Genomic DNA, 26,534 nt, shown 5'->3' on the forward strand with positions numbered 1-26,534 from the left:
AGGAGGCTGGTGCTTGGCATCATTGTTTCTCTTCTGTTAACCATGGTTATCTCTAAAGAAACATGTTCAGTCATCATTGCACTGCACAAAAATGGCCTAACAGGGAAGAGTATCGCAGCTAGAAAGATTGCACCTCAGTCAACAATCTATCGCATCATCAAGAACTTCAAGGAGAGAGGTTCCCTTGTTGCCAAAAAGGCTCCAGGGCGCCCAAGAAAGACCAGCAAGCGCCAGGACTGTCTCTTAAAAGTGTTTCAGCTGCAGATCGGGCTACCAGCAGTGCAGAGCTTGCTCAGGAATGGCAGCAGGCAGGTGTGAGTGCATCTGCACGCACTGTGAGGCGGAGACTCTTGGAGCAAGGCCTGGTCTCGAGGGCAGCAAAGAAGCCACTTCTCTCCAGAAAAAACATCATGGACAGACTGATATTCTGCAAGAGGTACAGGGAGTGGACTGCTGAGGACTGGGGTAAAGTCATTTTCTCTGATGAATCCCCTTTTCGATTGTTTGGGACATCTGGAAAACGGCTTATTAGGAGAAGACCAGGTGAGCGCTACCACCAGTCTTGTCTCATGCCAACTGTCAAGCATCCTGAAACCATTCATGTGTGGGGTTGCTTCTCAGCCAAGGGAATGGGCTCTCTCTCAGTCTTGCCTAAAAACACAGCCATGAATAAAGAATGGTACCAGAATGTCCTCCAAGAGCAACTTCTCCCAACCGTCCAAGAGCAGTTTGGCGATCAACAATGCCTTTTTCAACATGATGGAGCACCTTGCCATAAAGCAAAGGTGATAACTAAATGGCTCAGGGAACAAAACATAGAGATTTTGGGACCATGGCCTGGAAACTCCCCAGATCTTAATCCCATTGAGAACTTGTGGTCAATCATCAAGAGACGGGTGGACAAACAAAAACCTTCAAATTCAGTCAAAATAAAAGCATTGATTTTGCAAGAATGGACTGCTATCAGTCAGGATTTGATCCAGAAGTTGATTAAGAGCATGCCAGGGAGAATTGCTGAGGTCCTGAAGAAGAAGGGTCAACACTGCAAATATTGACTTGCTGCATTAACTCATTCTAACTGTCAATATAACCTTTTGTTACTCATAATATGATTGCAATTATATTTCTGTATGTGATAAAAACATCTGACAAACACACATAAAAACCAGAGGGCAGCAGATCATGTGAAAATATAATATTTGTGTCATTCTCAAAACTTTTGGCCGTGACTGTACAGTGGCGATAAGTATTTCATATACTGCTGATTTTGCACGTTTTCCCACCTACAAAGAACGTAGAGGTCTGTAAGTTTTATCATAGGTACACTTCACCTGTGAGAGACAGAATCTAAAAATAAAAATCCAGAAAATCACATTGTATGATTTTTTTTTTTTTCTTTTTTTTCTTTCCAGGGCTGTGGAGTCAGTAAGCCAAACCTCCGACTCGACGCCTCAATTTCTCCGACTCCACTCCACAGCAGTGGTCACTACTGAGCATGTGCATAAAATGCAGCACAGATTCATCTCCACTAAAATCCGAGGTCCTTTGATCAGGAGCAGAACAGACATTTATAGGACATTTCATAACTTTCCCAAATTCTTATGAAAAAATATTCAGCACATTCTGCATTGTACAACTGCACCCAAATTATTATGTATCTTAGGAGTTGGTTCATTTTATTCTGACTCCATAGTCCTGATTTTTACATAATTAATTTACATTTTATTGCAAGAAATAAGTATTTGATACAATAAAAACAGAACTTATTATTTGGTACACAAACCTTTTTTTGCAATTACATATCGGATGTCTCCTGTAATTCTTGACCAGGTTTGCACACACTGCAGCAGGGGTTTTGGCCCCCTCCTCCATACAGATCTTCTCCAGATCTTTCAGGTTTTGGGGCTACCGCTGAGCAACATTGAGTTTCAGCTCCCAGATCAAGGAAGATTGACAGTCATCTTGTGTTTCTTCCGTTTTCTAATAATTTTGCCCACAGTTGTTGCCTTCTCACCAAGCTGCTTTCTTATTGGCCTGTAGCCCCTCCCAGCCTTGTGCAGGTCTACAATTTGGTCCCTAGTGTCCTTAGCTCTTTGGTCTTGGCCATGGTGGAGAAGTCGGATTGTGATTGTGTGGACAGATGTCTTTTATGCAGGTAACTAGTTAATACAGGTAATGAGTGCAGAGTAGGAGCGCTTCTTACAGAAAAACTAACAGGTCTGTGAGAGACAGAATTCTTGCTGGTTGGTAGGTGATGAAGAACTTATTTCATTCAATAAAATGCAATATAATTAGGTAAAAATCATACAATGTGATCTACAGGTTTTTTGTTTTATTTTAAGATTCTGCCTCTCACAGGTGAAGTGTACCTACAGTAAAAATGACAGACCTCTCCATTCTTTGTAGGAGGGAAAACTTGCAAAATCGGCAGCGTATCAAATACTTATTTGTCCCACAGTACATGCTGGGAAGGATTAAAAAAATCATAGAAAAAAGTGCATATTTTTGATCTGTATTACGGATCTGTCTAAATGGGTTTAAAAAATATCTTGGGTCTTTATTGTATGTCAAAGTGCCGTCATGCTGTGCTGTATCATGTATCGCCATGGGTTAGTGATCTGCATTCACTTTTTCTTCTCAGTTAAGTGAAGAATTAGAGCAACCTCCTGAAGATGCGGAGATCCTGGAGGACATGGATGAAGACGAGGATGACCAAGAGGAACCTAATGCCGATACTCTGCCAGGTGATCGTCTAGCTCCCCACTAGAATACCCATTAGACAGCCTAGTCAGACACATGGGAATATAACGGTGGAGTTAAAGGGTTACTCCATATCAGGAGGTGAGTGGAGTCGGTGACGTAAAAACGGAAGTGTGAGCACCACCGTAGACTAATAATTCGCACATGTAGAAGAAACGTTTAACAAATTGGAATATACAGTTTAAATCTTTTAATCCAATAATCCAGAGTCTCGTGCTCCGACGCTTCTTTCCGGCACAACGCTGCAATATAATAAGACATTTCCAAAGACTCTTCCAATTTCAAGTAGGGTCCACAAGGCTCTGTCCTGGCCCTAGTGTTGTTCACCATTTTTATAAATGATCTAGATAAGGGAACTGAATGGAAACTGATCAGATTTTCAGATGATGCAAAGCTAAGAGGGATAGTTCACACTACAGAAGACAAAAGATTCAGAAGGATCTAGATAATCTTGAACAATGGACAGTGACTAATAGAATGATATTTAACAGGGAGAAATGAAAGATTCTGCATCTGGGCAAGAGAAAGGAAAATTACATCTACAGAATTGGAGGAATAAAACTAAGCAACAGCACGTGTGAAAAAGACTTGAGTATACTAATAGATCACAGACTGCACATGAGTCAACAGTGTGATGCAGCAGCAAAAAAAGGAAAACACAGTTCTAGGATGTATTAAGAGAAGCATAGAGTTTAGATCATGTGACGTCATTATTGCCCTCTACTCCTCTTTGGTCAGACCTCATCTGGAATACTGTGTCCAGTTCTGGGCACCACATTTTAAAAAATACATCAACAAACTGGAGCAAGTTCAGAGAAGAGCGACCAGGATAATAAGCAGACTGCAAAGTATGTCCTACGAGGAATGGTTAAAGGATCTGGGAATGTACAGCTGCAAAAAAGAAGACTAAGAGAAGCCTTAATAGCTGTCTACAAATATCTGAAGGGCTGTCAAAGTGTAGAAGGATCATCTTTATTCTCATTTGCACATGGAAACAATAGAAGCAATGGAATGAAACTGAAAGGGAGAAGATACAGATTAGATATTAGAAAAAAACATTTGACAGTGATGGTGATCAATGAGTGGAACAGAGTGCGACAAAAGGTGGTGAGTTCTCTTTCAATGGAAGTCTTCAAAAAGAGGCTGGACAGACATTTGTCTGAGATGGTTTCGTGAATCCTTCATTGAGCAGGGGGTTGGACCAGATGACCCAGGAGGTCCCGTCCAACTCTAACATTCTATGATTCTACGACTGAGAAAACTGTTCCTCTGAAAAATTTTAAACCGTAACCTCCGTTTTACAGCTTTTTTCATAAATCAATAATACACGTATCAATAAGAACTTTGTGATATATCTTACCAGAGAAATCTGCTTCTTTCTCCTCCTGGACTGATCTTTTATTTTAAAAATTCTCAATTTACTTGTAAAATCTATCTTCAGTGAATACAGTCTCCTATTACTGAGAGAGATGACAGATGGTGCTCATAAAGTTCTACGGAGAACTGTAACTGTCTTTTTAGGAGAACTTAAAGAATGTCTGTGTCGACCTCTAGCTCCTCCCTCTCTTCGTAGAACTTTATGAGCACCAACTGTCATCTCATGCCTCATTAATGTGAAAATCTGACTTCACTGAATACAGATTTTACTCCTAAATTGAGAGTGAAAGATCACTCTGTCTCATAATCCAGAATGTTTCATTGGCAAGCAACTAATAAAACAATACCAAATTAAAGAATATTTACTATGTTAGAGAATTGTCTGCATCGTTGACTTCACATCAACAAAGCTGCAACCAATCGCTGAGCTCAGCGGCTCTGCCCAAGCTGCTCACAGTTGCTGAGCTCATTGATGTGACGTCCCTGCTGCAGAGACTCAGCGCTGGACCTGTGGAGCGTGAGTAAAGCCCAGATTTACCAGGGGAGCGTGAGTAAAGAACACACTGTTTGTTTTCTTTTTTTCCCGAAATCACCTTTTAAAGATATATACCGTATATACTCACGTATAAGCCGAGATTTTCAGCCCATTTTTTTGGCTGAAAGTCCCTCTCTCTCTCGGCTTATACACGAGTCATATACCAGGGGGGTCGGCGAGGGTGTCAGGTCATACTTACCCCCTCCTGGCGCGGTCTCTGCAGCCTCCCTGCTTCTCCCGGTGTAAGGCTCCTTCCTTCATCAGTCACATGGTACCGCTCATTAAAGTCATGAATATGCGCATATTTATGACTTTAATGAATAGTACCACGTGACCGCTGAAGGAAGGAGCCTGAGACCGGGAGAAACTGGGCTGCAGAGACCGCGCCAGGAGGGGGTAAGTTTCAGCTATATTCACCTGTCCCGGGTCCATCGCTGCGCGCTGCTCTCTCCTCTCTGTGTCTTCTGTCTGTGATGTTCAGGTCAGAGGGCGCGTTGACGTAGTTGGTGCGTGCTGCGCCCTCTGCCTGAACGTCACTGACAGGACGCAGAGGAGAGGACAGAGCGACGCGCAGCCATGGAGCGGGGATCGGTAAATATCGCCAGTGGCGGGGTCCTGAGCCGTGACATCAGAACCTGTCCCCGCCTGCTCAGGACACCGGCACTGGGCCCCCAGCGACGAGAGGTGAGTATGTCTTTTTTTTTTTTCTATTTGCAGCAGCAATATATGGGGGCATAAACTATGGAGCAGCAATATATGGGGGCATAAACTATGGAGCAGCAATATATGGGGGCATAAACTATGGAGCAGCAATATATGGGGGCATAAACTATGGAGCAGCAATATATGGGGGCATAAACTATGGAGCAGCAATATATGGGGGCATAAACTATGGAGCAGCAATATATGGGGGCATAAACTATGGAGCAGCAATATATGGGGGCATAAACTATGGAGCAGCAATATATGGGGGCATAAACTATGGAGCAGCAATATATGGGGGCATAAACTATGGAGCAGCAATATATGGGGGCATAAACTATGGAGCAGCAATATATGGGGGCATAAACTATGGAGCAGCAATATATGGGGGCATAAACTATGGAGCAGCAATATATGGGGGCATAAACTATGGAGCAGCAATATATGGGGGCATAAACCATGGAGCAGCAATATATGGGGGCATAAACCATGGAGCAGCAATATATGGGGGCGTAAACTATGGAGCAGCATATGGGGGCATAATCTATTGAGCATCTTATGGGGCAGCATATGGACTATAATCTATGGAGCATTGTATGGGGGCATAATCTATGGAATATCTTGGGGCCATAACCTTTATGGGGAAGCATATGGGGCATTATTAACCTTTGTGCAGCATTACATGGGGTGTATTTTGTATGGAGCATCTTATGGGGCAATCTTGGACTGTATGGAGCATTATATGGGGCTCCTGATTCAATATGGATATTCAAAAACATTTAACCTACTGATGTCTCAATTAATTTTACTTTTATTGGTATCTATTTTTATTTTTGAAATTTACCAGTAGCTGCTGCATTTTCCACCCTAGGCTTATACGCGAATCAATAAGTTTTCTGTGGCAAATTTAAGGGGGGTCGACTTATACTCGAGTATATACGGTGTGTGTGTGTGTATATATATACTGTAACAGCTTTAAAATTTCATGTCCAAATATTTATTTGTGCAAATCAGAAGGCACAAATTTAGACTATTTTAATTTGATGAATTTTACCATGGAACCACAGTAATAACATTAATACTTGGAGTCTTTGTGTGACGTACAGGAGCGGCCATTCACATACACACAGAATCCTCTCTGTTGTCAGTTCATGGACAGATTATTGAAGTCATATGCCAGGATGTCATGGCCGCACAGCAGACACCAGTTTATTCTCGTGGTCTGTGTTGGGTATTATGCAGACGCTCATACTTTACCCTCAGGTGTCAAAAAATTTAATTTTGAAAGGGAATTTTATGATAAAATTGTAGAATTGCTAAACGGAGGGACGATCCAAATCTGTAGTATTACATCTGCCGCAGGGGATGTCACCGGCTTCCATAATGTTGCAGTTGTGTCTCTCGGACCGTCGTAGCCAGGTACAATGAATATTCGGCAGTCTGAGAAGGGTCAGAGACTTCCCCCTTTGGAACCATAAGGCCGTGTTCCCACATAGCTTACACGAGGACGGGGCCTTTTTTTTGTTTGTTTTGTTTTGCATTTAACATGGCTTCTGCCCACTGTGTTTTTTCGGTGTGATTTTCCCCCCCACACACACACCTATATGGTCCTATTGGAACCTGAGAAAATACATGTAAAAAACACAATTGCATAAAGTGCAGAATTCCAGTGCGTCTGCATAAAAATGCATTCAAAATGCTGCTTAAAATCTGCACCAAAAATGCATAAAAACTTGGCCTTCTTAAAGGGGTTTGCCTGGTCTCGTAATATACTGACCTATCATCACTATCTCATCCATGGGGGTCTGACACTTGGCACCCCCCATCACCTCCTATAAGCTCCACTGCTAAAAGCTGCCGCTCTGCTCCTATTTTCTTGCATTAAATTATTAATAAGCATTGTATGACACCTTTCTTTGCATTCAGCAGAGCGGGATTTGGACAGGAGCAGCCCCTCCGTGCGGTTCAGCCGCACGTGTCTGAAGAACGTCTTCTCTGTGCTGCTGATCTTCGTCTATCTGCTTCTGATGGCAGTGGCCGTCTTCCTCGTCTATCAGACCATAACAGACTTCAGAGACAAGCTAAGACACCCGGTGATGTCGGTGTCGTACAAAGAGGTCGATGTGTACGAGGCTCCAGGTGAGTGTGCCGCCCTGGTGTATGGATCTGGTGAGTGTGCCCCTCCCCTGGTGTATGGATCCGGCGAGTGTGCCCCTCCCCTGGTGTATGGATCTGGCGAGTGTGCCCCTTCCCCCGGTGTATGGATCTGGCGAGTGTGCCCCTTCCCCCGGTGTATGGATCTGGCGAGTGGGCCCCTTCCCCCGGTGTATGGATCTGGCGAGTGGGCCCCTTCCCCCGGTGTATGGATCTGGCGAGTGTGCCCCTCCCCCGGTGTATGGATCTGGCGAGTGTGCCCCTCCCCCGGTGTATGGATCTGGCGAGTGTGCCCCTCCCCCGGTGTATGGATCTGGCGAGTGTGCCCCTCCCCCGGTGTATGGATCTGGCAAGTGTGCCCCTCCCCCGGTGTATGGATCTGGCGAGTGTGCCCCTCCCCCGGTGTATGGATCTGGCGAGTGTGCCCCTCCCCCGGTGTATGGATCTGGCGAGTGTGCCCCTCCCCCGGTGTATGGATCTGGCGAGTGTGCCCCTCCCCCGGTGTATGGATCTGGCGAGTGTGCCCCTCCCCTGGTGTATGGATCCGGCGAGTGTGCCCCTCCCCCGGTGTATGGATCTGGCGAGTGTGCCCCTCCCCCGGTGTATGGATCTGGCGAGTGGGCCCCTTCCCCCGCTGTATGGATCTGGCGAGTGGGCCCCTTCCCCCGCTGTATGGATCTGGCGAGTGGGCCCCTTCCCCCGCTGTATGGATCTGGCGAGTGGGCCCCTTCCCCCGCTGTATGGATCTGGCGAGTGGACCCCTTCCCCCGCTGTATGGATCTGGCGAGTGGGCCCCTTCCCCCGCTGTATGGATCTGGCGAGTGGGCCCCTTCCCCCGCTGTTTGGATCTGGCGAGTGGGCCCCTTCCCCCGCTGTATGGATCTGGCGAGTGGGCCCCTTCCCCCGCTGTATGGATCTGGCGAGTGGGCCCCTTCCCCCGCTGTATGGATCTGGCGAGTGGGCCCCTTCCCCCGCTGTATGGATCTGGCGAGTGGGCCCCTTCCCCCGCTGTATGGATCTGGCGAGTGGGCCCCTTCCCCCGCTGTATGGATCTGGCGAGTGGGCCCCTTCCCCCGCTGTATGGATCTGGCGAGTGGGCCCCTTCCCCCGCTGTATGGATCTGGCGAGTGGGCCCCTTCCCCCCGCTGTATGGATCTGGCGAGTGGGCCCCTTCCCCCGCTGTATGGATCTGGCGAGTGGGCCCCTTCCCCCCGCTGTATGGATCTGGCGAGTGGGCCCCTTCCCCCGCTGTATGGATCTGGCGAGTGGGCCCCTTCCCCCGCTGTATGGATCTGGCGAGTGGGCCCCTTCCCCCGCTGTATGGATCTGGCGAGTGGGCCCCTTCCCCCCGCTGTATGGATCTGGCGAGTGGGCCCCTTCCCCCGCTGTATGGATCTGGCGAGTGGGCCCCTTCCCCCGCTGTATGGATCTGGCGAGTGGGCCCCCCCTACGGTGTATGGATCTGGCGAGTGTGCCCCCCCCACGGTGTATGGATCTGCACAATCTGGGATCCCCGTAGCAGAGAAAAGGGGTTAGTGGGACTTTCCAGCCTTGTACATTTAGGACACGTCCACGGTATAAGCCATCACTGTATCACACGCTGACCTCAGAGGAGAGGGTGACAGAATGGCTTACAAATGAAAAGAAATTCCCGGCACTTCACTGACGGCGGCACATGTCGGGGTCCCATCCTCAGGGCACATGGGGGTCCTGTTAGCGGAAACCACATCTACACATTTATGGCAAATCTTGTGGATATACTATAAATGTCTACCATGAGAATACCCCAAAATAGTGGCACCTCTGGAGTCTTATGGAAGGATTATTTTTAAAGCTCATGCTCCGCAGTGGAGGTGTATATGATGATGTTCTGCAGCAGCTGAGGTGTGTATTATGCTCTGCAGCAGCTGAGGTGTACTATGGGGTGCTGCAGCAGGTGAGAGATGCATTATGATATTCTGCAGCAGCTGAGGTGTACTATGGGGTGCTGCAGCAGGTGAGAGATGCATTATGATGTTCTGCAGCAGCTGAGGTGTACTATGGGGTGCTGCAGCAGGTGAGAGATGCATTATGATGTTCTGCAGCAGCTGAGGTGTGTATTATGAAGTTCTGCAGCAGCTCGGGCTTATTGTGAGGTTCAGCAGCCGAGACGTATGTCTTCAGGCTCTACAGCAGCAGCTCCGGTGTGTATTGATGCCTACAGTGAGTTGTTTTCTTGCTTTCATTCTTCCCCTTTTCCTTTCTTGGGCGCTTTTGCAGATTTGGGGGGTGACATGGTGCTCGGCTCCGCAGCTTTCTCTGTGGGTTTGCAGACGTATAGTGGGAATAACTGCCGCTTCTGTCAGAGATGACAGCTCTGCGGATGGGAAGGCTGCAGGTTTCCTCTGGACGTCCCTTTATTGCCCCTCTGTCTCCCAACACATCTGTTTTATTAAACGCTTTTTCACAAAAGAACAATTCCGAACCATTTTCCACAACTCTTTATTGTGTTGTTCCTCTGTTATTCCTCCTGGAAATGTATGAATAAATTGCCAAGCATTCCTCTTTGTCAGAGGGCTGTTATCCCGCACAGTCCGGTGCCGGCAGCACCGATCAGACAGCAGGGACAGAAACCAAACTGGTAACACCCCCTTGTCAATTTATTTATACATTTCTAGGAGGAATAACGGAGGAACGCTGGTGTAAAACTTGCATTTCAGATAAATTTCACGTATTTACTAAACGTTGTTGTGTTTGCAGGCATAGCCATCTATCCGGGGAAGGCACGGCTCCTGAGCTGCGACCATCACCTGTACGACCACATCCCACCACTGAAGAGTCCGGGTCAGCCGGGGAAGAACCAGTGCGTCACCCAGACCATGAACTACACCGACCCCTTCACCAACCAGACACTGGTATGGGCGCTACTTCATCTCCTAACATAGAAGGTTACATTTCGAAACTGCTCTGCACCCAAGCGGACGTCCTCTCTGATGGATTACTGGAGGCTGCAGCCGATCATCCGTCGACGATCGACTGCAGTGGTCATGTGACATAACAATGTAAAACCGCACCGACATCAGAGGATCAGTCCTGGAGGGAAGTACAGCATACTTTATTTCATGATGCACCTTGGGGAGGTTGTCCAGTAGGGGACAATCCCTTTAAGTTTTCTTCTCCATTCATACGCAATCTATAATTTTATTCTATTTATTTATTTATTTATTTTTTGCAACACATATAACTAAATAGACTTGTCTGGGTTAAATACAATCTTTACGGGGAGCTTGAATTCTCTCAAAGTGACATAATGAGCCATTACCCATTGTCATCCCCCTCCGGGGATCCGGGGATGATGTCACAGCTTGTGATTGGTTGCAGCAGTCAGGTGACAGTAACACAGTATTCAGTGAGCTCCCCCTAGTGGTGACTGCATGTTTTCATTTAAATATAAGACAACATTTGCAAGGTTCACTTTAAAGGAGTTCTATCAGTAGGATCAACCCTCCTGAGCCGTCTATATGGGCATGTAGGTCGTAGGACGCTGAATAAAATGATACCTTGATATTTGTGATCTGATGTCTTAATCCAGAGAAATCAACTTTTTTTCTATTAATATGAAAATGAGCTGTTAAGATCTATGGGCCAGACAGAGATCTCCCCAAGAATCTGCCTCCAGAGAGTATTGTAAATGAAGTGGGGTATTACCAGTGTGAGACCCTGTAGATCAGGAGAGCAGTCTGTCAGTTATTACATGACTTACAATGACGACGCCTCCTTTCATTTTACAATAAGCTCTGGAGGCAGATGCTTGGGGAGATCTACCTCCAGCCCATAGATCTTAACAGCTCATTTACATATTAAGAAAAACGTTGATTTCTCTGGAATAAAAGATCGGATCACAGATATGAAGGTATCATTATATTCTGCTTCCTATGACCTACATGACCATATAGACGGGTTACCAGGCTGATCCTACTGACAGATGCCCTTTCAGCTGGTCATTCAGCTGTATATTTGTTTGAGCCTTTATTTCCCAAGACAAAGGCCTTGGCATAAATGTCAGTTGATTTATTTTTACCGCCCGGTGTAATTGTGTATGATGCCTGTTGTAATCATTAACAATACAAAGCGACCGAGCATGGAGTATTCAACTGTCAATTACAATTAACAACCACTAGAGGGCAGCACTGACACAGAATATTTCATGTCATGCAGGATGAAATCTTTACCTCCGGTATCGGTGCAGTGCCTCGTTTGTTTTTTTTTTTTTACTGTTCATTGTGTTTATTTCCCAACGATTGGATTTTCCTTAGTTTTAACTATGAAGGGCGACTCGTTGAACAGGGAAAAAAAAAGAATCCACGATAAGTGTGGGGTGTAATTACTATTTTTTTAGGTTTTTCCGTAACCTTTGATGTCTCGTTTCTGCAGAAGTACGCCCTCATAGTGAAGGGGCCTTGTGAAGTGAGGAAGAGAGAGCTGGTCTTCCTGCAGTTCCATCTCAACGAGACAGAACAAGACTTCAGCGCCATCGACTATCTGCTCTTCGCTTCTTACAAGAACTTCCTCGCCAGGTGCGTGCGTCCCTCTGATAAACACTACGGTCGCAGCCATCGTAATCCATCAGTATGCCAGCCTAACCCTCTGCAGACCTATGGGGGGACAGAGGGAGCCCCCTTCTGCTTTCATGATCACAGTTTGCATGTAAAGGTTTAAATGGCCGGGATCGGAGCCATCTCTGATCCGTGAGATCACACGGCGAGTGCAGCTCCATGGGAGATCTGAGTGCAGTCAGGTAGGACATATGGACACTAGCTCCAGACTAGGACATATCGACCCCTTTATATTACGGCTGGGTATATATTCGGAGCTGCAGGTTTTCAGTGCAGATATTTCACAACCCGCCGTCCCCGATAACGATCCGGCGGAGACAATGTTGCCTTGTGTGGAGCAATGTCTCAATGGGGCCTTTGTTCGGAGGTCTCGCAGGTTCTCTGTCGGAGGCATTAGGTCATTGACGTGATGAGCAGGATAACAGAGCGGGACTATTGTCCCCGGACGTTTGCCAATGTCTTTGTAAACATATCCACGTGCGTGAACGCTTCATGTCCTCCGACCGCGGAAAAGTCTGAGTACATTGCGGCAAATAAAGGGGAATCGTCCGGTTAGGAGAACCTCATCTGGACGGGACCACAGTCTCTCATACAGGACCCTCGTCTGGTACCGAAGCCGGAGAGCGGCTGCTAACAGCACCGTGGAAGATGACAACGGTGTAGTGCTTAATTTCGCCTGTGGTGGCGCTGCAGGGCAATGTAACACTTGCCTTTGTCTTACAGCAGCCAGATGTAAATGTATGGAGCTGAAGATCGGCTCCTATTGAAGTGCGCGGAGCAACCACCAAACATTATATGGAGACGTGCTCTTCTGGCTCCGTACTTTTGCTTACATTCGGCCAACAGCGGAGCAGATATCAGCTGATCGTGGAGATGCCGGGCGTCGGACCCTTATTAATCGAATACCGATGACGTACCCTATAACAACACAGAAGCTCAGAGTATAAATCCAGATAAAAATGTAGTCTTTAATTACAACAATAAAATCACAGAGACTATACCAGCAATATAATTGTAGAGGGGAGCAAGGTGACTGCTCTTATTCCACAAAAAATATAAATATCTCCACAATTCAATACTGAATAAATGCTTAATATGCCAAATGATACTCCGCTTATCATACAAACACAAATTGTATCTATGTAGATAGCTCACATTATGACACCTGTCAGTTCATAGATATAAAGCTTCATTAGGAGAGACTATAATACGATGTAATACTCACTAGTTTATAAAGTCACCATCGCTCCACCTCGCCCCAACGCACGTTTCGTGTATTACTTCCTCAGGAGGCATGTGCTGGCTGGGGGAGGTTTGGAGCTGGTTAAATAATGACAATCGGTCTCATTGATTCGCTATTAGCAGTGTTTATTTTTAAAGCGATTGGCTAATTAGCGAAAACAATATGTGTGTAAGCGCCGCTTCCTATATGCGGCGCGTGCGCAGTTGGCAGCCTCCCCAGAGCGCTCATCAGTCAGCGGTCACTAGCACGCGCCAGGATCGCTGTCATGGAGACGGCGCCTGCGCAGTGCGCTCCCGTGTCCACGTCATGAAGAGTCAGGGAAGCCCCAGCCGCGCATGCGTTCTGGAAATGCGGGTTACTGTGAAGGCAAATGACATCCACTAACAGAATGTTAGATTAACTTAATAATTACACATTCTATAAAGTGCAAAGTGCGATTGAGTACACGGACACTAAGAGGACTTCTAAATCTTAATTAAATATACCTAACTATTGCAAATATTAACAACCAATAATTATAAGGTCAATAGTGCATACAGTGCTACATGTGCTAAGGTGCAAAACATATCATTACAAATAAGAGCGAATCTAACAAGACCGACTGACCCAATAAAATCAATAAAACGAAATAATCACAAAAAAATGATTATTTTTATATTTTACAGAGTCCAATATCCTTATCATCATCATCTTCTTATAATAGTTCATGGATGAAAAAATACGGATATATATTCAAATGATTCTTTAGTAGAAATTTTGCTTCCGTAGTTAGACTTTAATCCATGGTACGTAGATAGATTATTCATCACAATCATACACCCCAACAAGAAAGTGCTTTGATTATAAGACCTGACAAATATAAATATAGTAATTAAAAATACTTGAATTAAAACCATCCCACCCCATAAAATAAGTTTATTTTATGGGGTGGGATGGTTTTAATTTGTGTATTATTTTTTAATTCATGTATTTTTAATTACTATATTTATATTTGTCAGGTCCTATAATCAAAGCACTTTCTTGTTGGGTTGTATGATTGTGATGAATAATCTATCTACGTACCATGGATTAAAGTCTAACTACAGAAGCAAAATTTCTACTAAAGAATCATTTGAATATATATCCGTATTTCTTTATCGCCTTATTGGGGGACACAGATTACCATGGGTGTATGCTGCTGCTGCTAGGAGGCTGACACTATGCAAAAACAAGAAAATTGGCTCCCTTCGTCTAATTTTGGACCTCAAGTTGCTCAACCGCCACGTGAGGATCCTCCACTTCAAGATGGAGTCTCTGCGCTCGGTAATAGCCTCGATAGAACCCGGGGATTTCATCTGCTCTGTGGACATACAGGATGCCTACCTCCACATCCCTATTTGTTTGCAACATCAGAGATATCTCCACTTTGCGATTCAGGACAATCATTACCAGTTCACGGCCCTTCCGTTCGGCCTAGCCTCCGCTCCCCGTGTCTTTACGAAGGTGATGGCAACAGTCATGGCCATCCTTCGATCCAGGGGGATTCTCATCATCCCTTACCTGGACGGTCTCCTGATCAAGGGCTTGTCCCGCCAAGACGGTCTTCAAAGTCTTCAGATAACCCTGGATGCTCTCGGACGCCTCGGATGGATAGTCAACAAGGAGAAGTCCATCCTGCACCCTACCCAGCGTCTGACCTTTTTTGAGCATGGAATTCGACACTAATCTAGCCCGGGTGTTTCTACCGAGGGACAAGTTTTCAACCCTTTGCAAGGGAATCCGATCCCTAAAACGCTCGAGGATCATGTCCCCTCGGTCCTGAATGAGGGTCCTGGGTAAGATGATAGCTTCCATGGAAGCAGTGCCTTTAGCACAATTTCACTCTCGCCCTCTCCAGCTGTTCCTCCTTTCAGTCTGGGACAAGACTTCGTTTCCTCTGGACTGCCCCATCCTCCTTTCGCTCAGAGTCAGACAATCGCTGACTTGGTGGACTTTGCCGGCGTCAGTTCTCCAGGGAAGGTCCTTTCTTCCGCCTCAGTGGCAAGTCATCACAACCGATGCCAGTCTCCTGGGATGGGGGGGCGGTTTACCATCGGAAAATGGCCCAAGGGAGCTGGAGCACCCGGGAGGCTCTTCTTCCCATCAACCTTCTGGAGATCAGAGCAATCTTCCTTGCTATCATTCGTTGGCAGCCTCTCCTCGTAGGCAAACCAGTCCGCATTCAGTCAGACAATGCCACGGCCGTGGCGTACATAAACCACCAGGGCGGTACTCTCAGCAGGCAGGTAATGTCAGAAGTGGCGAAGATGCTGCGTTGGGCAGAGCGTCACGTTCCGGCGATCTCCGCCGTTCACATTCCAGGGGTGGAGAATTGGGCAGCCGACTTCTTAAGTCGCCAGGGTCTAGCGTCAGGCAAATGGTCTCTTCATCCCACAGTCTTCAATCAGATATGCCAGCGTTGGAGCACCCCGGACGTCGGTCTCATGGCATCTCGGATGAACAACAAAGTTCCTCACTTTGTAGCCAAGTCCAGAGATCCTCTAGCCATCAGTTGCGACGCCCTGGTAATTCCGTGGTCCCAGTTCCAACTGCCTTACCTGTTTCCTCCCCTTGCCCTAATCCCAAGGGTGGTCAAAAAGATAGTCAGAGGGCATCCCAGTCATTGTGGTGGCTCCAGACTGGCCAAGACGTCCTTGGTACGCGGAGTTGGTGAACATGCTCGCGGACGTCCCCTGGAGGCTTCCAGACCGTTCAGATCTTCTCTCACAAGGCCCCCTTTACCACCAGAATTCTCAGTCTCTGAGTTTAATGGCATGGCCGTTGAGGCCGCAATTCTGAGAGAATCAGGGTTTTCCAGCCGGGTCATTCAAACCATGATCAGAGCTAGGAAGCCAGCCTCCTCCCACATTTACCATTGGTACTGGAAGGCATTTTTCCGTTGGTGCGATGATAACGATGTTTTTCCATTGTCGTTCTCGATTCCATCCATACTTGGCTTCCTCCAGTCCGGTTTGGATGCGGGCCTGTCTCTCAGTACCCTCAAAGGCCAGGCGTCTGCCCTAGCGATCCTCTTCCAGAAGGATCTGGCTTCCTTACCGCAGGTGAAGACTTTTCTCCAAGGAGTCGCCCATGTGGCTCCTCCTCATCATTCTCCGATAGATCCGTGGGATCTCAATCTCGTTCTTGGCGCTCTCCAAAAGGCGCCGTTCGAACCAATCCAGGACATTCCTCTGTCCCTTCTCTCATGGAAGGTGGCTTTTCTAATCGCCATTACATCCATCAGGAGAGTTTCTGAGCTGGCGGCTTTATCCTGTCGTTCCCCGTACCTAATCCTCCACCAAGAAAAGGTCATTCTCAGGCCAGTTCCTTCCTTCCAAGGTGGTATCCCCCTTTCACACTAACGAAGATATCGTCCTTCCATCGTTTTGTCCTGCGCCTGCTCATCCTCTGGAAAAGTCGCTCCACAAACTGGATGTAGTGAGAGCCTTGCGAGTTTATCTTACCATGACCACTTCTTTTCACCAATCTGACTCCCTGCTTGTCATCTCTGAAAGTCGCCGGAAAGGGCTTCCGGCATCCAAATCCACAATTGCTCGCTGGATTCGTTCTACCATCAATGAAGCCTACCGACTTCAGGAAAAACGGCCCCCTCCGGGAGTGAGAGCCCACTCCACCTGGGCTGTAGGGGCTTCTTGGGCTGTGCGACACCAGGCTTCGGCATTACAACTTTGCAGCGCTGCGACCTGGTCGCCTTTGCACACCTTTGCGAGGTTCTACAGGGTTCATACCCAGGCCTCGTCTGATGCAGCTCCTTCCTTCTTTCCTTCCTTTATGGCTGTTCCCACCCTCGGGACTGCTTTGGAACGTCCCATGGTAATCTGTGTCCCCCAATAAGGCAATAAAGAAAGAGGGATTTTGGGTTCTTACCGTAAAATCTTTCTTGGAGTCTTCATTGAGGGACACAGCACCCTCCCTGTTTGTTGTACCGTGTTGGGTCCTCGAGTCCCTTGTTGGGTTGGTACATATGTTCATAGTTTTTGGTTGCTTCTCCTACTGCTTTTTCACCAACTGAGGTACTTGGTGCCTGTCGGTGGGTGTATACTGCCGGGGAGGAGCTAATTTTCTTGTTTTGCATAGTGTCAGCCTCCTAGCAGCAGCATACACCCATGGTAATCTGTGTCCCCCAATGAAGGCTCCAAGAAAGAGATTTTACGGTAAGAACCCAAAATCCCTCTTTTTCCATCCATGAACTATTATAAGATGATGATGATGATGATGATATTGGACTCTGTAAAATATAAAAATCATTTTTTTGTGATTATTTCGTTTTATTGGGTCAATCGGTCTTGTTAGATTCGCTCTTATTTGTAATGATATGTTTTGCACCTTAGCACATGTAGCACTGTATGCACTATTGACCTTATAATTATTGGTAGTTAATATTTGCAATAGTTAGGTATATGTCATTAAGATTTAGATGTCCTCTTAGTGTCCGTGTACTCAATCGCACTTTATAGAATGTGTAATTATTAAGTTAATCTAACATTCTGTTAGTGGATGTCCTTTGCCTTCACAGTAACCCGCATTTCCAGAGCGCATGCGCGGCTGGGGCTTCCCTGACTCTTCATGACGTGGACACGGGAGCGCACTGCGCAGGCGCCGTCTCCATGACAGCGATCCTGGCGCGTGCTAGTGACCGCTGACTGATGAGCGCTCTGGGGAGGCAGCCAACTGCGCACGCGCCGCATATAGGAAGCTGCACTTACACACATATTGTATTGGCTAATTAGCCAATCGCTTTAAAAATAAACACTGCTAATAGCGAATCAATGAGACCGATTGTCATTATTTAAGCAGCTCCATCCCTCCCCCAGCCAGCACATGCCTCCTGAGGAAGTAATACACGAAACGTGCGTTGGGGCGAGGGGGAGCGATGGTGACTTTATAAACTAGTGAGTATTACATCGTATTATAGTCTCTCAATGCTGTGAAGCTTTATATCTATGAACTGACAGGTGTCATAATGTGAGCTATTTATCATACAAACACAAATTGTATCTATGTAAGCGGAGTATCATTTGTCATATTAAGCATTTATTCAGTATTGAATTGTGGAGATATTTATATTTTTTGTGGAATAAGAGCAGTCACCTTGCTCCCCTGTAGAATTATATTGCTGGTATAGTCTCTGTGATTTTATTGTTGTAATTAAATAAAGACTACATTTTTATCTGGATTTATACTCTGAGCTTCTGTGTTATACAATTGTATGAGTTGTCACATTAATATAGTTGGGCATTTGTGTATCGATGACATACCCTGTATAAATAGTTCCTCAGCATGTTGAGTCCTGGGCAACCCCTTTAAGATGCCCATACACCCTTGATAACTGTCACGCTTAGTTGAACAAGAACAATCCCTCTCTACCCCAAACACATGCACGCTCAATTTAGGAGAGCAAGCAGTTGTTCACATTGGGGAGAGGGATAGACTTTTTTTCCCCACACCTCTTGCGGTGACTCATCATCCAGGAGAAGAAAGTAATCGGCCGTTAAAATTTCATCGCTCCCGATTCTTTGAGACTTGGGAAGCGGGTACTACTGAAACCAGCGGGTCGGGCTGAATTTCCTTTAGAGGGTACATCTGTCTTTATTGTACAGTGTGAAGGGAAATCTCTGCTGAAGGACTTTGGGTGGCCTAAAGTTATAAGAAGCACAGGAGATTCCCCTGCGGTGATCTTCGGGTGTATTAATGGGTCGGGCAAGTAGGTAAACATTGGGCCGTTTTCCCCTTTAAAGAAAAGTTGGTCCGGTATCTTTTAAAGGGAGTTGTCTACTATAAATCCGATCCCCCTAAAGCTGCTCATACGTTGTATATACATAATTATAGGTAGAGGGGAATCAGCGTCTGCCGGATATCACATCTGGGGAAACGGATGTTCTCGACTCCACACCAGAAGCGTGCCAAGTGGAGAAAGGTGGAGGTTTTTGTACTCACCTCATGGTCTATTATACAGGCCGTATTAAAACTCGTACATAATATGGCCTTGTGCATTGAGCCCTTAATCTGGATTTGTTTTTTTTCATGAACCAGGTGGCTCTGGATTTGCACAGCCCCTGTCGACTCTATACGTGGAATCCATTGTGGCCGTCTACTGGAGCGCTTTAATAAATGTTAATGAGCCGAGACAGAATTTACAGCCAACTAATATTTATAGAACCCTGACGATATATATCAGAAGTTCAATAATTATCGCGTTCCAGAGCTCAGAACAGTTAGTTTCCATTATCCCCCAAACCACAGACCGTGAAGCCCGAAATAGCGAGTGAGTCACCTCTTTAAAAAACCAATTAGGCGAGTGCCGAGCTGCTCCCATCTGCTGCACCTGCTCTAATTACAGCCCGCATACGAGACGCCGTCCAGAACTTCATCGCTTTCTTCAAATAGATCGAAACCAGAGAGAGTCGTATAAAGTCACTGGTGTGTGACGTCCCATTATCTGCGTCTGCTCGGCCATCCGTCAGGATACTGGGGGAGTAACCAGTGCAGATGCTGGAAATGGTTAGTCTCCATAAATTGTCATCTATCCACTTTATAAAGGATACTTGCTGGATTGATTTGTGTCTCCTCAATTAATGTGTTCTCGTTGTTGCACTAGTTCTCTCCAAACCGCAAGATGGGAGGAGTCTGAATGAAGCTTCAGGTCGCACTTGCATCCTGCTGCTGCATTGTAATGCTATGCTTCAGGTCGCACTTGCATCATGCAGCATTGTAATTCTGTGCTTCAGGTCGCACTTGCATCATGCTGCAGCATTGTAATTCTGTGCTTCAGGTCGCACTTGCATCCTGCTGCAGCATTGTAATTCTGTGCTTCAGGTCGCACTTGCATCCTGCTGCAGCATTTTAATTCTGTGCTTCAGGTCGCACTTGCATCCTGCTGCAGCATTGTAATTCTGTGCTTCAGGTCGCACTTGCATCCTGCTGCTCCATTGTAATTCTGTGCTTCAGGTCGCACTTGCATCCTGCTGCTCCATTGTAATTCTGTGCTTCAGGTCGCACTTGCATCCTGCTGCAGCATTGTAATTCTGTGCTTCAGGTCGCACTTGCATCCTGCTGCAGCATTGTAATTCTATTCTTCAGGTCGCACTTGCATCCTGCTGCTCCATTGTAATTCTATGCTTCAGGTCTCACTTGCATCCTGCTGCTGCATTGTAATTCTGTGCTTCAGGTCGCACTTGCATCCTGCTGCTCCATTGTAATTCTGTGCTTCAGGTCGCACTTGCATCCTGCTGCTGCATTGTAATTCTATTCTTCAGGTCGCACTTGCATCCTGCTGCAGCATTGTAATTCTGTGCTTCAGTTTGCACTTGCATCCTGCTGCAGCATTGTAATTCTATTCTTCAGGTCGCACTTGCATCCTGCTGCAGCATTGTAATTCTATTCTTCAGGTCGCACTTGCATCCTGCTGCTGCATTGTAATTCTATTCTTCAGGTCTCACTTGCATCCTGCTGCTGCATTGTAATTCTGTGCTTCAGTTTGCACCTGCATCCTGCTGCTCCATTGTAATTCTATGCTCGATCCACACTCCGTTCTGCTGTTATTTTTTTTTTATCAGTTATCACTCATACAATAGATAGTTGATAATTTATGGAGACTAGAATAACCCTTTTAGTTTAGTACCTCCACGCCACACCCCCCCCCCCCCCCCCCCCATGTGTGGCTATATACGATTTAGTGGTGGCAACAGAAAAGTTTTTATCAGCTGTACGTCTCCCAAAAGTAATGGGGTAATGTCTGCAGAAACAGACTACAATTCAATTGAGCCGAGTTGCAATACCGTAAACAACCTGTGGAAAGGGTGGCACTGATTGTTCTTGTTTTTTATTGTTTAAAGAAAGCAGCCATATTTTTATAATGCTTTTAAAGATTTATTTTAGATGCATTAGAGTACTATAAAGTGGTTACAAGAAATGTACGTACCTTTTCTTATAGTCTACTCACCTCATAGGTATACGATCAGTTGAGAGGTTTTTTTTTTCTTTTTGTTTTTGCCAGTGACAACAAGACTAAATTCATGCAGGACCGTGAAAGCTCCTTCTCCAGCTGGAAATTCTCTGGGGGGTTTCGGACTTGGGTGAAAATGTCATTAGTAAAGACGACTGAGGAAGATGGGAGACAATACGTGGAGTTCAGACAAGAGGTTGGTTGGGGAGAGGATGCACCAAAAAAGCGATTTAGAGCAACTTCAGTGTTGCCCTATGAGAAAAAAAAAGTTGTAACTGACATGGCCGCGTCTGCGCAACGGTCACAAAGTCAGAAAACTTTTTTTTTTCCAATAGGGAATCTCTAAAGGCGCCGTGGCGGTTATTCCCATTGTCCATGGAAATCCAAATGGATCCATGACCCAATGACTACAAATTCCCAATTCATGGTACTGACGTCCGTTCTCATCACAGACCAGCGTCGTCAACTACATCGATCGGAGGCAGGCCACCGAGAAGGGAGACCAGTTATTCTTTGTGGTTTTTGAATGGAAGGATCCATACATCCAAGAGATTCAGGACGTAAGTATCCAGAGATTCACATTAGGACAAATCTTCCTAAACTCAATGGGAACAGAAGCCTTAAAAAAGGGCAAATGTATCATTCATATCAGATCAGAGTGGGTCGGACGCTCGGCACAGCCACCGACCAGCTGTTTTCAGCAGGCTGTAAACCGTGAACATGGGCAGAACAGCGCAGCGCCATTCAGTGTATAGTGGCCGTTTCCTGTTACTGCAGCTCAGCTCCCATTCACATCAATAGAAGCTGAGTTGTAGTACCTGAGAGTGGCCACTACACAGTGAATGGCGCTGTCCTGTTCAGCCCATGTTCTCAGTTTACATCCTGCTGATCAGTGGCTGCACCGAGTGTCCGACACACACTGATCTGATATTGCTGATCTATTTTTATGGATTTCTTATTAATTACCCCTCTGACTATCGCTAATAGTTGAAGTCTATTTGGCACTACTGTCTGTGCCGGTGGACCCTAGACATGGGCAATGGGTGGTCCTTACTAATGGCATGCTCCTGGTACTAGGACCGCAGGTCTTTCATAATAAAGGTTGTTTTTTTTAATCCAATATCAACAAGGAAGAAACACCAGACCGAATAATGGCGCCGTCTCAGAATGTACATAATAATCCTGCGCTGCTGGCACATGTTGTCCCCGGCACGTGCCAGCCCTCTGGCGTCAGTACATCAGTGACACTTGGCCACAAATGTGGAGTGTGAGACGTAACCATTAATATTCTATGATCGGGCAACTACATCCTAATATCACAAATGTTAGTGATCAGAAATTTACTTTAACCAGTTCAAGACCGGGGCGTTTCCCCCCATTTCTGACCCAGCAAATTTTCGGGGAAGCATTTGCATATGTAGTTTAAAGAGCTGTTAAAAAAAATAAAACATTTTTTTGTTCAGCCATTCAAGTAATTTTTTTTCTTTTTAGGGATCCATGAGGTTTCATTTCTGTGTCACTGTCCTTTTTTTTTTTTTTTTTTTTTTTTTCCCCCCTGGGGGGGTGGCAGGGCTGGTGACAGCGGAATGGATTGATAGTTGCTTTTTTCTTTAGTTTTTCACTTGATTTTATTTTTCATTTATATTACACATTGTACCCTTCTATAAGGTCATAAAAGTCTTTTGGGAGCATTTAAATATTGAAATATTTAAATGTTCATCTTATTTCCCTTGTAACTGGGGCTGCTATATTATCCCCAAGTTACAGGGGAAACGCAGCCTACTGGCTGCAGAGCTGTCAATGTCCTGCCCCCTCCTTATTCACAGCGATGGCATAATGCTGCGTAAGGAGGAGATGCCATCAGCGCTTCCTATTACAGTGTATATAGCGCTTATATACAGTGGTAGAGATGGCATAGATGGTAATAAACAGTCTCTGCCTTCCCTATGGGGACTTCGACTGTGTCTGACAGCTGGGACCCCGCTTGCAGAGCTACACGATCACATGTAACCGCGATGCTCTGCAGTGACGTTTTAGACTGTCACTGCAGAGTAGCAGTCGGACCGCCTAGATATTTAAAGTTTATGGGTGGTCCGATAGTAATTAAAACTCTGCGTTATTGATATTTCCATCATAAATGTCTTTAATTGTATCTATGTTTTGTTGGCCCCCAGATCATCACTGCCAACCCCTGGAGCATGATCGCGCTGCTCTGCGGAGTGTTTCTGGTTTTATTTAAAGCCGCAGACTTCGCCAAACTCAGCGTCAAGTGGATGATCAAAATCCGCAAGCGGCATCTGAAGAAGCGGGCTCGGGAGCTGAACCACATAAGCTGAAGCAGGATATCTCACCACCTGGTGACAACCTTGACCTAACATTTGGGCGTTAGTGGAGCTGCTGGAACAGCGCCAGGGTGGAAACCAAAACTTTTTTTTTAGTCTTGATTAATATAGGAGTAGCAGAACCCGGGTGGCCTGTGCCCCCAATAATCCATGACTGTGAACAATAGGACTGTTTTATACATTTACTTCCAGTGTCGGACCGCCACAAAGGGAGACTATGAAGATGTGGACATAGGAAGGTCTGAGACTAATTGACTGCCGGACAATGTCTAAAGGGGCTGACCTTATCAGGACCACCACTGTTCATATGCCTATATGAGCATCGCAGAGGGGGTTCAAGACTCGGGACCCAACATATGAGAAGTTTGGGCAGCTGCTCTGGAGGATGGTGCCACGGGGCTACCACGTAGTACTTGTCTGCATGAGTAGCATGTAATCCTGTAATATCCGATCACTACCACTTTGGCTCACTACTAAAAAAAATTCAATTTTTGGGAATTCCTTAATCAGAACCCCCCCCCCTCATAGATACCACTAACAGGAATTTAGTTACTTGCAGACATCTAGATTTTAGTAGTGTAGGAAAAGAGATTTTATTTTACCTTCACGGACCTAAAATGTTAAAATTTTGGCAAGCTGCAGCCACCACTAGGGGGAGCTCACTGAAAGTTTTTGGACTTTATACATATCTACTACAGAGAGCTCCCCCTAGTGGCTGGCTTTAGGAGCATTATTGGAATTATTACTTCTTACCAGAACTTTAACCTGTTTTTCCCAGCACCGTTACTTACCTTGTGAGTGGTCGCTACCGCCACAGTATTGTATTTAAGCATCGTATAGATATTTTATAGATTTTTGTGGATTTACTGTTAAATCTGTTTTTCAGGACTGGTAACACTGGAATTTTACAGGGAAAGACCAATAAAGGGGAATTTTAAAAGGGATCAAAAGTAAAAGGGGAAACTTTTTAAGCTTTTTTTTTTTTTCAATTAAATGCAAAACCATCAAAGGATTATGGATAGAAAGTCTTAAGCTGTGATAGAATTAACAATTCGCTCCCAGTATCACTGGTATGTTGTTATGCGCTAATCTAAGGGACGACTGCCTGTTACAACCTTTACACGCAATAATGATTTATGGTCCGAGTACAACCCCAATTTACAGGCCGGCTGCAGTTCTCGTGATCCGAACTCAATAGTCTCAGGAGACCCTCTATTGTTTATTGGTTGTTGCCTAGGTTACCGGCCACTGTTACAGTGTATCGGCGGTGGTCAGGCAAGCAGCTCATTGCTTACAAGTTCTTTTCCTATGGAGGGTGAAAGGTCTTTTCTGATCAGTACATCCGCCAATGCTGCAGAGGAAGCCTGGAGGCAGAGGAGCCGAGGGCTATAGAAAATGAGATCTAAGGAGTAAGGTTTCTCCTTGTGGAGAGTGACATGCCAGGTCTGGCATGTCAGTACGTGGAGACTTAAATGCTTAGCATGCTCTGCTGGGAAATTAAATATGCAAATTGTCTCTTCAGAGAGGAAGAGGACTTGAATTCTAGCGCCACCTATTGGAAGCGGCAATCCTAAAAGTCAATATCGACCCTTTAACGAGCCTTGCCATATGACTTTGGGATTCTGATTTCTCTTTTATCCTATTTGCAGACACTGTGTTTCAGGGTATTGCCCCCTCATCAGCTCAAAGTATGAGATCGGATCTGGCTAGGTGCGAGGCAAGTCCTCTTTTGAAGAGACAATCTGCATAGAAAATTAGAATAACCCTATAAGTGAGAAATTGGTGCACAGATAAGGGGGGAAAAACATTCCCACCAATAAAAAAAAATATAACTGTTTTGGCATTTGGGGGTCTAAAGGGAAGTTTATCCAATTACTCAAGATTGTTGTCCCCACCCTCCCCCTTAAGTTTCTGAATAGTTTTGGACTATATTTTTGAGTGCTGGAGAATCTATTAATCTTGTGTCAGTATTTTGTTGTAATTTTATATAAAATGTGTCTGTTACATCTGCTCGTTGTCAATCAATATATTGCACTAAACAGTCAAAATTTCCAATGCTGCCCTCTGTTGGCTGAAAGTGGTGTTACACAAAGACATATACTGTGTTTGACGGACTACAAAACACACTTTTTTCCCCAAAATTTTTTGGGGAAAATGAGGGTGCGTCTTATAGTCGGAATATACTTACATATTCTGCGGTGGCAGTGCTCTTTGCTGGGGCGGTGGCTCTCTGTGCTGCGTGGGGGGGGGCCCCCGCCGGCTCTCTTTGCTGCGTGGGGGCTCCGCTGGCATTTTGTCAAAGCCCAGAGGCCCCTGCAGTTCCATTGCTGCGATGCGGTGGCCTCAGTGAAAATGGCCGCTGGGGGCGGCGCATGCTCAGATTCAGATCTCGGCCCAAGATCTAGTTGACGAGATCTGAATCTGAGCATGCGCCGCCCCCAGCGGCCATTTTCCTGGAGACCACCGCATCGCAGCAAAGGAACTGCAGGGGCCTCCGGGCTTTGACAAAATGCCAGTGAAGCCCCCTACGCAGCAAAGAGAGCCGTCGCCGCACCAGCCTGGAATAGGATTTTCTAGAGGGCACCGCACCAGCCTGCACCTGTGCCGATTCTCCCCCCAGAAAGCTGAATTTGGACTGTAAGACGGACCCCCATTTAACACTTTTTTTTTCCCCCTATTTTTCTTTTAAAAATTTGGGGTGCGTCTTATAGTCCGAAAAATACGTTAGACGCCAAATCTACAAATTCTCTTTTTCTCCATCCAAAAAGAAAATCTAGGCATATCATGTATTGCTGTGTCCGAAAAAGTCCAATCTAATAAAAAATTTTTGCCCCTTTCTTTA

General features: G+C 45.8%; 1 protein-coding gene across 6 annotated transcripts in view; it reads left to right on the forward strand.

Moving 5' to 3' along the window:
- The window catches only part of PACC1 (proton activated chloride channel 1), a 38,744-nt gene extending 13,048 nt beyond the window's left edge, over positions 1 to 25,696 (forward strand). For 2 of the 6 annotated variants that reach the window (XM_073553382.1, XM_073553384.1), the window contains exons 2-8: positions 2,642 to 2,744; positions 7,301 to 7,513; positions 10,268 to 10,422; positions 11,942 to 12,084; positions 21,402 to 21,546; positions 21,803 to 21,910; positions 23,525 to 25,696. In XM_073553382.1, the coding sequence (XP_073409483.1) occupies positions 2,642 to 2,744; positions 7,301 to 7,513; positions 10,268 to 10,422; positions 11,942 to 12,084; positions 21,402 to 21,546; positions 21,803 to 21,910; positions 23,525 to 23,686 (1,029 nt within the window). In that variant the 3' untranslated portion in view covers positions 23,687 to 25,696. Of the gene's footprint in view, positions 1 to 2,641; positions 2,745 to 7,300; positions 7,514 to 10,267; positions 10,423 to 11,941; positions 12,085 to 21,401; positions 21,547 to 21,685; positions 21,911 to 23,524 lie in introns of those variants that run through there. The other 4 variants (XM_073553383.1, XM_073553385.1, XM_073553386.1 and 1 more) reach the window with 3 other exon arrangements.
- The last annotated feature ends 838 nt before the right edge of the window (positions 25,697 to 26,534 follow it).

Source organism: Dendrobates tinctorius, unplaced genomic scaffold, assembly GCF_039654945.1.
Source record: "Dendrobates tinctorius isolate UK_male_01 unplaced genomic scaffold, ASM3965494v1 ptg000201l, whole genome shotgun sequence".
In the NCBI taxonomy this organism is placed as follows: Eukaryota; Metazoa; Chordata; class Amphibia; order Anura; family Dendrobatidae; genus Dendrobates; species Dendrobates tinctorius.